The sequence below is a fragment of the Yamadazyma tenuis genome, chromosome 1 (assembly GCF_029203305.1).
Source record: "Yamadazyma tenuis chromosome 1, complete sequence".
Lineage (NCBI taxonomy): Eukaryota > Fungi > Ascomycota > Pichiomycetes > Serinales > Debaryomycetaceae > Yamadazyma > Yamadazyma tenuis.
In genome coordinates, this window is record NC_089461.1 from 2,425,263 (window position 1) to 2,439,571 (window position 14,309).

A 14,309-nucleotide genomic window follows, 5' to 3' on the forward strand; every position below is an offset into this window, starting at 1 on the left:
CGCTGAAATCAAATTTCGTGTTGAAAGTCCGGGATTGTCATTAGTCCGAGACTTTCCGTCCATTGCAGCCTCGATGATGAGATCTAGAAAAATACTACCACCCGAGAATATCCTAAATATAATGTCCATATATTGGCAATTATGTCATATAAATTGTGTAATTGTGCTAGAAAAATGCAATTGACAAAAGTATGTTCTTTTGTCATTAATTGTTTTTGATTGTTCATCTCTCCTGAGTTAAGGATTCGGATGTGGTGAGCTCCGGGAACTCCAAAGAGGTTCTGACGTTGCTTCGGCCTTCCGAGGGATACCTTCTATCAATTGAGTATCTTTTGTTATCAGAGGAGATTCTGGAAGCTCTTCTGATGTTTTTGTCGAATTCGTCCAAGGCTATTTCTTCTGTCTTCAACGAATCCTGAGGTTCTTTATAGCTGTCAATGAACGAGCTATTATCGTAGTAAGTAGACCTTACGTTCGACTTGCGCTTGAACATGTCGATGATCAGCTTTCTTTCCTGTCTTTGTGGCAATGGCATGGATTGACCACTTTGAATTGGCACTTGGTCAACTTGAATGGTGCTAGATGAGTTCATGTGATACTGTCTTTCCAAATCACTTTGGTTCTTAGAGTCCAAAGAACTACCGTTTGGCGTAGTTGAGGTACTACCAGAGTTACCCAAGTTCTTGATCTTTTCACTACTGTATTCACTAACCTTGACTTTATTGGGATCAGTTGGATCGTAATCTTCAGGGTACGCGTCGAAATCTCCCCTGAGCCAACATTCTCTAACAATATCAACATCTTTGGGCCAGAAGATTCTTTGCGTGAAATCGTAGGTGAATCTTGGGAGAATCGATACCATGATACCGACTACTGAGCACGCCCAAAATGTCAAACTTCCGAACATTTGTGCTGCAGCTAAATAAAACTCTCCACTGGATAAAGCTGACGTCCACACACCAGTCCAGAAATAGACCAGTGCAATAGAAAGGAAAACGATTAATAAAGATAACCAATCCCATCTATACTGGTGTAAAAGAATGTAGAAGTTACATGAAACACATGCGATACAGGTAACGATTATTCCCATCCAGAATCTGTGGTTCAGAGCTAAACCAGCCATATCGACGAAACCCTTGTAATAAACCAAGTATGGGAACATGAATGAAATCACTGATTGGTACAACCCATCAATCATGTAACTCCAGACCTTGCTTTGGTTGAAATCTAATCTCAAAATACCACTTCTGTACAATTCAGGCACAAGCATCGATACTTTGGCACTTACGTCCTGATCAAAAACTCCCATAAAAATAACTGGTAAAGATGTAAACGCCAAGTTATAGAACATCAAATAAGTGAATTCAAACAAATAAGTTCCATCAAAATCAGAGAAAACCCCGAACCAGAATAAGGCAAACGAGAAAATGACATTCTTATAGAAGAAATTAGGAATCATTTCACCAAGTCTCTTATAAGACCATCTTCCGTGGGTTAATAACAACCGAGCCAAGAACCGGAACTGACCAATGGCATAATCTGACGACATAACGGCTTGTCTGCCCTCTTCACCAGCGATACCGACACCGATATCAGCAGCTTGAATCATGGCAACATCATTAGAACCATCACCAATTGCTAAAGTCATAACATCCAAGGTGTTCTTAACAAGCTTAACAACTCCTGCTTTTTGACTAGGGGAAACTCTACAACATAAAACAGCTTTACACTGCTTACACAATAATAAGAATTTCCTCTTGATTTCGTCATCATTCAAAACGATTTTCAAAGCATCACCATCAATGACTACTCCGAAACCTTCGCTAGGAGGAGAGTGATCACCAGTGGCAGCCTCTAATTCTTCTAAAGAACCAGACATTCGGAAAAATATTTCCAAGTAGCTGCTGACCAATTGATCTATCACTTGGGTATTAGAGCCACCTCTTATACCATACTTAGCTTTATCTTCATCACTCAAATCGTTCTTAAAAATCAATAACTCCATGTCATTACCCAACAAGTTACATGAAAACCCGATGTTGATAGCCGTTTCAACCTTATCACCAGTTAAGACCCACAACTTTATACCTGCTTGGGCCAAAAGAGCAATAGAGTCTGGAACACCATCCTGTAATCTATCTTCAATAGCTGTACCACCTAATAAGATCAACTCTCTTTCGATAGAATCGGCAACCATTTCCATCTTCTCTTCTCTATTATCAAGAGAAGCAGACGCTTCTTTGTGGCGCTTATTCCATTCAAGGTATTGGGTCCAGCTGAATTCTCGTTGTGCAATACATAAAGTACGCAAACCTTCAGTTGCAAATTGTTCGAGATCCGCTGAAGTTTTGTCCAAAAGAGTCTTAACGTTATGAGTCTTAGATAATCTTCCATAGATAATGGAATCGGCACCTTTGCAAATTAACAAAACCTTCGGCTCGTCGTCTTCAGTGTTTCCAGGTACTTTAACCAAAGCACTCATTCTCTTTCTTGTAGAATTGAATTCCAAAACGTTCAAAATTTGATATTCCTTGGTTACACCTTGAGTATCGATAAGGACACCTTGCTTTGTATTTCCCACAAATGCAAAACCCAAACTTCTAGCCGTTCCAACAAGAGCAGCTTCATCTGGAGATTGAGCCTTCAATACTAATTTACCTGTGTCTTCGTCTTTTTCAATCAAAACAGAATGACACAAAGCTAATGCTAACATAAAATGTTCATTTGACTTCTTTTGGAAAGCACCATTGGCCCCTTCCAAGTCTTTAACAAATTCTGAAGATACAAAGCTTAATTCATCCACATATTCGTTGTCTTTATAGATTGACATTAAACCATCTAGCATTTCAATACGGTCTTTCTCTATTCTTTCTCTCTCAACAAGAGCTTCTTCTTCGACGTTGAATCCTTGACGTTTTCTCATACCAGCCAATGCTTCTGTATAAGCTCTACCATAAGAAATACCGTTAATGGTACACTTCTTGAATTCCATTAAGTTCTGTGTTAAAGTACCAGTCTTATCACTGAAAACATACTCCACTTGACCTAAATCATCGGAAATAGACCAGGACTTAGGGGTACATGGGAAATCCAATCTCTCATAATACATGTTGGCATCAGAGTAGATGAAAAAAGCCTGCGCTGATTTGATGATTTCAATAGTAATGTACAAGGAAATTGGAATCAATGATTGATACAAGATCACAGCAACAACAAAACTGATAATACCATTTTTCCACGGAGTACCACCGATGGTACCGAACTCAAAAAAGTCCCTTGAGGTCTCACTCTTTCGGTAATAAATACCATTGACCAAACCTGAAGCCAAACATATTAAAAATAATAAAATAAAATTGATGAAAACATAGTAGTTTAATTCTCTAGATATCTTCGATTGTTTGGTAGGTGTTACACCAGCATTGATCATGATTTTTGTGTCATCCCCTGTGAAAACAACTATCCCAATCACCCACTTCGTGTTTCTTAAAGTACAACCTCTCAACAAGAGATTGTTGATGTTGATAGAGTCTTCATTCTCCTCATTAATACTTTCATCGTAGTATTTGATACTTCCTTGGTAAGAATACAAGTTTGGATGAGGACCTTCACTGCTGATTTGGAATCTTCTATTCATGATATCATCGGCTTTGGTGATTTTATGATCATTACCATATTTCAAGGATTGTTTAACCTTTAAATTTGTTTCACCATCGAGATTTTTCGTTTCGACATAACAACCATTATCTGCTTCACTGGTAGATAAGATGATCAAGTCAGCAGGGATTTCCTCATTGTTGTAAATTCTTAGCACATCACCAACTTTGACAGTTTTCCAGTAACTCTTAGCGAACTTAAGATTCTTCGTCCTCCTGGACATAGACGCTCTGCTTTGAAAAGACTTGCGAAAGGGGTTTTCGTTGGCTGCCATAGAATTACGAGGTGATAAAACATCGCTATCAAAACTCTTACGGTTGGTAGTGTGGTTTTCTCCCAACTCTCTGTTAGCCTTATCTCTTATTTTTTTGGCTCTTCCTTCCTTCGTCATATTTCTTTTGGTTGCACCGATCATTCTCAACATCAATCTCGAGTTGAATTTCTTGAACCTTCTCCAAAGGGAGATCTTCTCGTCACCCACATTTTTGTTTTCATAAACAAAATCAGGATTGGTGCCCAAATCTTCCAAAATGTGAGTAGTTTGGTTATTGACCTCCAAGTCCGAAGCAGTTCTCCTAGAGTCTTCAATGGCATCCTTGATTGCAGTCAAAATAACAATTACAATCAATGGCACCATAGACAACTCTGGGTTTGGAACGCCAAAAATCTCAAAGTAGCCCAAGACAATCAATACAAGGAAATAAATGTTTGCAACATTTCGTAGAAACTGATTGGAAATATTCTTGGGTAAAAATGACAAGGGAGTGTATTTCGTAGTTCTGATCTTGTTTCTAGGATACAGTGTGATGGGCTCCTGGGTTTGAGGGTCGATGAATTGGTCAGGAAGCGGTTGGTTCAAGGCCACCGATCTTTTTTCAGACCTTCTATCTCTAGGATCCACCGGCTCCTCATCATCCTCCCCAATATCAGAATCATCATCTGAGTAGTTGTAGGCATTTATCACAGTGCTGTTCGTATTGGGGCCTCTGATTATGGAGTTTGAACGAGAATTGTTCTTTGAGTTGGAATTCGAGTTGGGTTGGGATCCTCTAGTGGAGAATGATCTGATTACATCTTGAGGCTTTAGGATTCGTTTCAAGGTCTTGGACCTGCTGACATTTTCCCTCTGAGGCTTTCCCTTTTTGTTTCTGGTGGTACCCCATCTGTGCCTCTTCATACCTTCACTTTCGTCGTATTTGTAAGCAGGATCCTCATCGCCCTCATCGACCTCTTCCATGGCATGGAATTGAAACCGGTCAGTGAAAGGTGAATTGGGTTGTGGCAAGTCATAGGTGTTGCCTTCATGGACCACAAAAGTATTCTGGTCGGCAAATGGAGATTTGGGGTTTTTTTGGTTTATGGCCGATGTGGGCAATTTGAATCGTAATGAGGGTTTTCGGTTCACAGGAACAGAGCTAGGATTACCGGAAAACAGGTCCTCGGCGCGGATACTGGGAGTAGGCATACCACTGAACTCACCGTCGGTGTCATCGCCAGCCGGGGGGTAGGCAGTGGATTCAAAGGAAAACTCTTCTGTGGGCAGTTTGACAGTCTTGAAGCTGTCGTCTGAAAAAACCCGTTTATCGGATCGCCGAGGGTTTAGGGCGCCACTGGAGTCGTTGAATGAGAGCTTGGTCGAGTCGTCGGGATCAACGTATCGGGAAGCGATGGAGTCATAGGTCTGATCGACAAACGGACTGTTGCGAGAGTCATCGTCATCTTCTTGGCCCATGGTTGGAAATATTTATGACGGAACCACTAACGATTATGGGTATGTAACGAAGGAATATAAGACGTTTGGGGCCAAGTGTTACTTGTGTAATTGATACTAAAGAAAAGAACACGGTAAAAAATTGAAAATGGTGAGAATAGTTTTCAAAGGAGACTACTTAAAAAATATACGCGCCTGGCATAGCTTTCATATATAAGGCGATAATAAATGTGAGACGCGAGGAGAGACGTACGGGAGGTGGTGGTACAGAAGACCAGGTCTGGAGGAGTTACTGGGTCGTTTATTTGAGGTCCATTGCCTCGCTGGGCGGGAAACCATTCACATCCGGCTAGGATTCACCACTGGGGATGAGTGGAATTTTGGGCGCACCACCCGATTTGGTAGCTGCACTCGCCACGTATATTTCCGGGCCCCAACTAGCAACCGATTTGACGGCGTTATATACACATCGTATAAATCACATCTACTATATTTGAGTAATATATTCTGATATATCACATTAGGGTATGTATCATCGCTATACAAAAGTATCAGGATGATATACATCATGTATCAGGATGTTCTCGGTCGTGACGGCATAACGGCTCTATTCATTCAGCCGAACCGGACGCTGTGTGAGATTTGGCATATTTACTCGTCCATTCCTTCGCCACGCCAATCGCCTTAGCCTCATCCTTTTTCCAGTCCTCCGCCACGTCATTGGCCAATGGATCGTCCGGATTGGGGGACGCTAGCAACGCCTGGATTGAAAGTAATATGGTCCGAATCTGGAGGGCTGGAGACCAATTATCTTTCAACACGTCCAAGCAAATGCGGCCCAACTTGTCGATGTTGGGGTGATATATCCTCGTTAAAAACCGCACTTTGGGAGGACACATTGGGTAGTCATCTGGTAAATATAACTCCAAGTCAAACACTCCATGTTCATAGGGAGACGAGTCGGGTCCATCCATGGCGACGGTGAACGCACGCAAGTTGCTTTCATCAGGATAGGCGGTGATGCCAGGAACCGGGTCTGAGATCAACCGCTCGGTTTCCTTTATGATTCTTCTGGGTAAAGCAGCCATTTATTTGTAGCATGTAGGGGAGAAGTTGGAGGTGAGCAAAGGGAGAGTGCGGGTGGTCGTGCCACGACGGGGCTCTTCGGGGGAGCTCTGGCCTCGACACGCCATGGGTTTGTCGGACCGCGCACGCCCGCACTCCCCCTGTCGTCTCATCTGATAGTAACCCATATTCCCACATAGGGGTCAAAGGACTACAGAGTCAGTGTCACTGGGTTGCAATGCAATATGTGAAAAATATTAGGGTTGCGCATTGGACCTATCGCCTCGATTGCGCTACTTTTTTGGGACTTTATTACACAATCCTTTTAATTGGCTACCGGCTGCACATGCCCAAGGTATGCATTTAGGTAAATGCCTTAGGAGACAGAACGTACCAATAACCCTTCCGTTCTAGGCATGGTCATTGACTGCATATTAATCAGTGGTAAAAAATACCCCATCTTTTCAGCATCGCTTATGATTTTCACAGTCTAAACGACCTTGCGGAGAAGGATGGACGTCCCCAAGGGGGACGCCCCAATTATTTTTTCATCAAAGAATTTACGGTCTGGTGCGGAAAATGCCTTCATCTTGAAACTAGCTTAGCGGCATTGAAGCTTTAGTTGAGTCAATGGCCATGTTACATAGCGGATATCGTCTGGTAAGTTTTGTTGGCCAAAACTACTCAACATTTTTGCTGAGGCTCGGACGTTTTCTCCCGTCGAATCACATTGCGCTATAATTATAGCACTGTTACTTGATAAAAAAATGCCATTGTCTTCGGTTCGACCGGCGTGAGGCATCGATATCTACGAGGCATAAGCTTACACAAGCATAAATCTTAAACGGGAATAGGATCACCCTTAGCCTGCCATTAGCCTTCCTATTTGGTGGGGAGGCAATGACTAGTTGAGCCTATATCCGCTTGCTACATGAAGTGGAGCTACTCCTCTCAAGTCTACACTTTCACGTTCATCACCGTTCAGTAGTGATCGCCAATCTCACACTACGGAAGACCCCTCAACTGAAAATCCCACCTTTCCTAATTAGGCCGCATGCATCAATGTACAAACTCGTAATCCTGCCTCACATACCTAATTAGGACAAATAATGAATACCTTCATGCACCACCGCCTTTTTATGCGTCCCGGCCCTTTTGGTTTTGTGACATTTGCTACAATCAATTTCAGATGGCAAAACCTTAAAAAGTTTTGTGGGGTTGGTGGGAATTCATGTTTTACCATACTCAAGAATTTTACCTCTGTATAATGAGTATCGTCAATTACATATAATCGATTAGGCTTTGAATATCTCGTGTGTCGTCAAATAAAACCGCCATCGGCTCGTCGCATCCAACCGTTTGGTGGTAAATCAAATGCGTTGAAAAATGCGAATTTTTCCACCGCATCTAACCATTCTCCGCAAGTAAGATCTGACTTCCGGCCGAACGAGTCATCACATGTCAGTATAGGCGATTGGCAACGGGATTGTCATGGATTTTTTACACCGGATACCGTAGCAATCTCTTAGGAAGCCTAATTAGTTGGGCGGAAATTCCCAGTTTAGTTGTCTCATGAAAAGACGACGAAGTGGAGTTGGCAAAAGCTTTATTTTTCACTACCTGATTGCGTTTGGAGTTAGAGTTGACTTTGGTAGAACGTGCTTTTGACACCTCTTCGTTACAATGGTCGGTTCTATTCAAATTCCACTTAATTACGCCCGACAATTGGGTAAGGCGTTGTTGCTGGGAGATCTAGTTCATGTATGGCATCATAGCTACTTGCATGGGAAGGGCCAATCGAGCATTGTTCCCTGGCCTAATCAGGCAAGTGAGGAGAGTCGTTACCTACTTGATCAGGAAGGTATTATGCAACCAATATATCTTCTTTAGGCAATATGATAATATACAGGTGGACCTTTTAAGGCATGTTGCATGTAGGTTTCGTGCGCATGTCGGGCATTTTTTCGATGATTTTTGGTATGCCATTACCCCAAGTTTCGACTATATCCTTGATTTTCAGAGAAGCCATTGCTGCCAATTCAGTTAAGTTATCATTCTAACTTGAGGTATAGATGGGCCTTGAATACGTAGGTAACTGTCACCTCTTGGTGGGAGTGTGTAGACTATAGTCCCCAAATCCCCGAGAAATTGGGCTGCAGAAACTGGCGATGGCCATACTACTACTTCTCTGTTAATTTGCACTAGAGCCTGGAATTTTCACAGAAAAAAATAAAATAAATCAGTGTTAACCATGCATGGAGTGTGTGACTATGACAATGCACCACAATTTGGTTGCCTAATCCATTAAATTGATTGCATAAACTTTCATTTGCAACTTAACCCTTCGTATGCAGTAAGGCATAATTTTTTAACGACTCCTTCCTTTACTATTGCCCTTCGGCACTCGGGTTTCATGTGTCCCCCCCTGTTTACAAATCAAGTATATAAGTTTCTAGTTCCCCAGTTGTTGAATAAAAAATTAGTGATAGTCTCATTCATATACATACCCAAAAAGTCTATCGTTTGATCTACTTGATACCCACACACATATACCCCACACAAAATGACCAATTCTACAATGTATGTCTCAATTGAACCATTCCTTACACAGCTAATTGATACTAACGAATACAGAGTTAAACCTCCTGCCAATGGTAAGAAATTATGGAGAGTAAAGAAAATCGGTACGAGCTCTTCGCAACACGAATCTAACACTGTACAATGCTTACAAAATAGTTTGAAGATTACTGCTGCCGGTAACCAATACAATGTCAAGAAGCCTCAATTGAAGAGGCCAAAGAATAAACCAGGTATGCCAAAGGACTTCGTATTTGTTGACTTAAGTCCTGTTAAAGACAGTGAATCTGAAGAATCTGACAATGCTTCAAGTTTACCATCAAGTCCTACGCTAAGTGACAATTCCGACTCTAATGAGTCTTTATTGACCAATGATACCTCAATCTCTGACTTGTCTATGGAATTGTTAGATGAGAGTTTCAAAATTGACAATCTTGATCACTCGCAAATGTTCATGCCAGATGCTGAAACTTCGTTTGATTATGGCTTGGGATTAATGGATTTCGATGAAAGATTATTGTTCAGTCAAGGTGCTTACCAAACACCTATTCACAAGCATTCACACTCCATTTCTTTGCCAGTACAAGCTGCCATTCAAACTCCTAGACAAGTATCACAATCAAAGTTCGAGACTCCAGTCAATCAAATATTAAAAACACCTGAAATCTTACATCACAGATCCAAATCTGTGGATAACATCAAGAAAAAGCCTTTGCAATTTAAAACCTATTCTCCAAAGTCAAAGGGTTCAAAGTCTGAAAAAGTCAAGAAACCTCAATTGAAACACAGACACACGATCTCAGAGCCTATTACTAAACACGGCTTGGATGACTTTATGAGCTTAAACAATCAGATCAGAGTGAGCTTGGGTAACGATGAATTATCCAGAACCTCCACTATCGAGTCTGATGAGGAGTTTTTACAACAACCATTGAAGTCAGAATTCCTTTATGGTATTGACCAGTTCTTATCTCAAAAACAAGAGGAGTTTGACTTCAGTGCCTTCGTTTCTATATAAACGGGTACTTTACAAAGTTTATGATTATGATTTCGTCCATTAAGTTGGTTACACTTTTCGTCCACATCAAATGGTTCCACCATTTCGTCCATTAAGTTGGTTCTCACACTTCGTCCATTAATTTGGTTCACACATTTCGTCCATTAATTTGGTTTTGCATATTTCGTTCATTAGGTTGGACATTCATAATACCATTCGTTTGGTAACTCTCTTCGTCCATTAAGTTGGTCTGAAATATTTATTGGGTATGGGTAAATAGTTAATATGATATAAAGGTCATTTAATTAGTCACACGGCATCGCTTTAAAAGATGCGGAGTTCTCGGGCATCTTTGTGTAACATTACCCCGGATTTTTTTTACGCCTCGGTACGCACACTACAAGCTTATACCGATGATGTAATCTGCATTTGTTTCACCGGTTTTATGAAATCAGGAGTCATATAACCGAGAATGCGCTTTCGCTAAAGGGATTAAAGGGGTCAATGCATGGAAGTAGAAGATTCCATAGCAATATACTTAAAAATATAAGTTTCCTCTTTGGGGAAACAATCTGCATTGCCTAAATAGGTAAAGAGCTATTGATGCAAATAGTTTTTTATTCTTTTCAAAAGCACATGATTAAAAGAGTAATAACGACTATTCAGGTAATTTTTGGAGGAGCACGGACTCATAACTGATTATACGAGTAATACTTGGTTTTCTTCATAGTCAAACGTCATCAAGTTCCATACCAAAGCTTCTTTTTCTCATTTCTGATTTAACCCGTTGGTGAGCCTTGTGAAGCTTATCACGAAGTGACTTCCTTCTATTATGTTTAGCTTTTACGTCACTCTGTTTGGCCTCTTCCTGGTCAAAGTTTGGATTTTGCCTCTGTTGGTAAACAATAGATTCAGTCTCCTTAGTTGAAGGGGGACCCAGTAACAAAAGATATTCAGGGGATTGATTGGGCCTAATCAACGGAATGAATGTTCGAAGATACCTAGGCTCCTTGTACGCATCCTGGTCATCAGTTAGCATACACTCTTTCCTGTTGAGCACACTAAAACTAGTCACCTTGCAGTAGTTATCATTCTGTAAAATGAGCTCATCTGTTGTTGGTTCGGTTACTTGAAAGTTCAAATAGTAATATGGATCATAAGGAGATTGCCGGTATTCGAATGAGTTGAACATCTTATTAATATGGGGGATATCCCTTATCTTCTCCCCAGCATGGTGCCAGAATTCCATGTCCAAGGGCCTCTCCATAGGCCAAAGCAGTTCAGGATCATAGGCTTCTCTGGCCAGATATTGATATTCCCATACAGGCTCTGCTCCTTCATTGACGAAGGTGTTATTCAACTTGGTGATGTAGGTGAAAGAATTGACAACATCAAAGGTTTCGGTGTCAACTGAATAGTACCTCCAGGCTGGGTTATTTCCATTCAAAGGGCTTACCGATGGTCCAATTAAAGCATAGTTAATCAAGTTGCTCAAGTCTTTGACTTGACCATCCCCACCATAGATAAGGTTGAATTGATCTTTCCCATTGTATCCAAAGAAAATTGCAGCGATTACTTTGGGGGAGAACCGCTCAATGATCTTGGTGAAGATTTTGGTTGGCACTGGTAGAGAGTGTTTTGAAGGTGGGAGATGGGCGATGATCCAGACTCTTTGTTCATTGATCTCCGATTCAATCAACTCGTCTATCAAGAATTGCCAAATTCCAAAAGGATCAAAGTTCAATGTGTCAATGAACAGGTATAAGTTTTCTGTGTTCCATACGTTTGAGTTCAAGGAAATAATTTTCAATCCACGCTTGGTAATGATGGAGTAACCAACTTGATTGTACCTCACCTGCTTAGCGGCATCAAGGTCAATCCATTTGGACTCGTGCCACAAATCCGAAATGAAGTCAAATTGCCATTGATAGTTAAACTGGGTGGTCAAGGACTTGGTGGGAAGTTGATTAGGAGGAAAACTGTCTCTTGTACCCATAGCCGAGTATATGGGAAAGTTTTCCAAATAATGCAACATATCCCTGTATCCCCTAAACTGCGAATCCAAGACATCTTTTCTGCTAACATGAATGGAGTCAGCATGGTCTACCATGCCCCCAGTAAAGATGCCAAACTCGAAGTTCAAGTGATTTTCATGGAAATCACGGATGATTTGAAGGGTATTATTGAGCATCAACTCAGAAGTATCACAGCCATAAGCCCCAAATTCATGACTTGGGAGCCAAGTAGGTGTGAAAGTCTTGAATTGGTCCACGTAGGGCCCTTTTTGAAAATGGCCACTTGCATAGGAGCTGTCGTAAAAAGATAACCCGAATTGAGGATCGTAGATGGAAGAATAGTCGTAATCCGGTGGGGGATGCACTTTATTGGAACTTCGTGGAGCACAGCATAAAGCCTGAGAGCAGTTGGATTCGGCAAGTAAAGTATAATCTAATTGTAAGGAGATGTCGCTCAAGTGCAACACGTTAAAAGTTTCTCCTTGGGGCTTGGGAGCCTCATACAATTTGGGTCGTGGAGGCCAAAGCTTGGCCATACGGATACTGGGCAACTCGGGCATCACGTGGCAATCCTGGTCGTGGTAGTAACAGTACAAATCGCCATCCAACCCCTCAGGGTTGACCAACTGAACCATTTTTGTAAACTCAAGCCCTAAGGCTCCATATTCCACAGAAGGGTATCCAAACTTGGTTTGACACAAAGACTCGTCAAACCCTTCTTCTTTACACCATCGGGTGTATACCAGGGGGACCAAATCCAGGCGTGTCAAGGCCAAGAACTTTCCCACCTGTAGTCTCATCTTACACGAAACACACTCTTTTAAATCGGTAGCACCATAGATACTGTGAAGCTGTTTGATAGCGATATCGATTAATTCAAGATCGCTCAACTGGGAGTCGGACGCAAACATGCCTGCACTGGCCAGGAGCCCCAGGGTGTAGTAGTCTCCCCCAAACGAGGTCACCACCAGCCAAAACCAAAGGGATATAACCAATACGTGTAATTGTGGCATGAGTTGAGAAAGTGGTTTTTGGCGCTCACAAACCAATTGCTGCAAACTTGTGTATGGAATAAAAAAAGAGTTACCCGGCGCTAACGCCCCGAGACATGCAAATTATTTAAGGCTATTAAATAAGTCAATGGTTTCTTGTGCAACCGAAGGATTCGACTTCAAGCTGGCAAGCACCTCGTTCATAAGCGTACGGTTGAGGGCTGATTGTTCCAACTGGAACTTACGGTTGAGCTCAATCAACCGATTATTGGTCTCAATGAGCAGCTCCATCTTCGAGGTCGACACTTGCTGAAGAAGGGTATTTTGTTTGACCAAGCTGGTCACCAACTCGAGAATGGTTTTCACCAGGGTCGAAGTACCTGTTTCCGCCAACAAGTTCTTGATAGATTCACGGGTGGAGTTTAAGTTTGCAAGAATGTCGTCGCTCTCTTGTACCAACGACAACGGTACCGGGAGGGTGGTGACAAGGGGCGCGGGTTGGTACCGGGGGGATGAGGCGTTGATGGGTGGAAGTACGAGTGGTGCAGGCGCGGGCGCCCCCAGCGGCGGCAGCCCCAACTGGTCGTCGTCGGACTCATCCACTTTGGACACGGACGAGTATTCCAATAACACACTGTTTGCGATCCGGCCATTTTTTAAGGTCTCACTAAGCTCGAATAACTCGAGTGTCGCCATCTCCAAGTCTGCAAGCGAGCTGGCATGGGAGACCAGTTTGAACACCGGGTCAGCATTCAAGTTTATGGGAGTAGTTTTCCGACGCTCGCGGGCCTTTTTAATGGCCGACGACAACTGGCGCTGGAGGGTGCGCACGGTGGGAATGAATGGGGGAGGGCTTTGCAGCATTCTCCGGCGGGAGAACTTGCGCTGGATGATATCCCATTTTTTGGTTTGGCTCAACGTTCGGTCACCGGTATATTTGAAAGGTTTAATGGTGACGATAAGGTACAAGATGAGCTTTATGTCCAGATTACTTAGTTTGGCCCGAGGATTATTTTTATCGGTATCGGGGGAATCTTCAACCGTCGGTAGGGGAGGATGTGAGGATATTGAAGAGGGCGAGGTCTGGTCATGATCCTCACCAGTGGGGGCATTCACATCGGCCATTGTATATGTACATGGAAAACGCAATTAAGAACCACTTTTGATGGCGTGTCTAAATATTTATACCCTACTACAAATAACAAATATTTTCTGTACTGCAGAGCATTCTTGGACGTTCTGAAAGCAGGCAAATAGCAAATATAAAAACTTACACAAACGGATGCGCGGACTTATAT

General features: G+C 42.2%; 5 protein-coding genes across 5 annotated transcripts; 1 reads left to right on the forward strand and 4 right to left on the reverse strand. All coding sequences in view use genetic code 12, as the record gives it.

Moving 5' to 3' along the window:
* Positions 1 to 223: 223 nt before the first annotated feature.
* Positions 224 to 5,386, reverse strand: DNF1 (phospholipid transporting ATPase; the record flags this gene model as incomplete). The annotated part of the gene is made up of 1 exon (XM_006688540.2): positions 224 to 5,386. The coding sequence occupies one exon, from the start codon at positions 5,384 to 5,386 to the stop codon at positions 224 to 226; it is 5,163 nt and encodes a 1,720-aa protein (XP_006688603.2).
* Positions 5,387 to 5,976: 590 nt separating this feature from the next.
* UBC13 (Ubiquitin-conjugating enzyme 13) lies at positions 5,977 to 6,453 on the reverse strand (the record flags this gene model as incomplete). The annotated part of the gene is made up of 1 exon (XM_006689033.1): positions 5,977 to 6,453. The coding sequence occupies one exon, from the start codon at positions 6,451 to 6,453 to the stop codon at positions 5,977 to 5,979; it is 477 nt and encodes a 158-aa protein (XP_006689096.1).
* A 2,540-nt stretch (positions 6,454 to 8,993) lies between these two features.
* Positions 8,994 to 10,025, forward strand: PSN45_001191 (uncharacterized protein; the record flags this gene model as incomplete). The annotated part of the gene is made up of 1 exon (XM_066157600.1): positions 8,994 to 10,025. One exon carries the CDS (start codon positions 8,994 to 8,996, stop codon positions 10,023 to 10,025), a length of 1,032 nt encoding a protein of 343 aa, XP_066013697.1.
* Positions 10,026 to 10,734: 709 nt separating this feature from the next.
* Positions 10,735 to 13,032, reverse strand: PSN45_001192 (uncharacterized protein; the record flags this gene model as incomplete). The annotated part of the gene is made up of 1 exon (XM_006688544.2): positions 10,735 to 13,032. The coding sequence occupies one exon, from the start codon at positions 13,030 to 13,032 to the stop codon at positions 10,735 to 10,737; it is 2,298 nt and encodes a 765-aa protein (XP_006688607.2).
* Positions 13,033 to 13,134: 102 nt separating this feature from the next.
* Positions 13,135 to 14,136, reverse strand: PSN45_001193 (uncharacterized protein; the record flags this gene model as incomplete). Its single annotated transcript, XM_066157601.1, has 1 exon — positions 13,135 to 14,136. One exon carries the CDS (start codon positions 14,134 to 14,136, stop codon positions 13,135 to 13,137), a length of 1,002 nt encoding a protein of 333 aa, XP_066013698.1.
* Between the last annotated feature and the right edge of the window lie 173 nt (positions 14,137 to 14,309).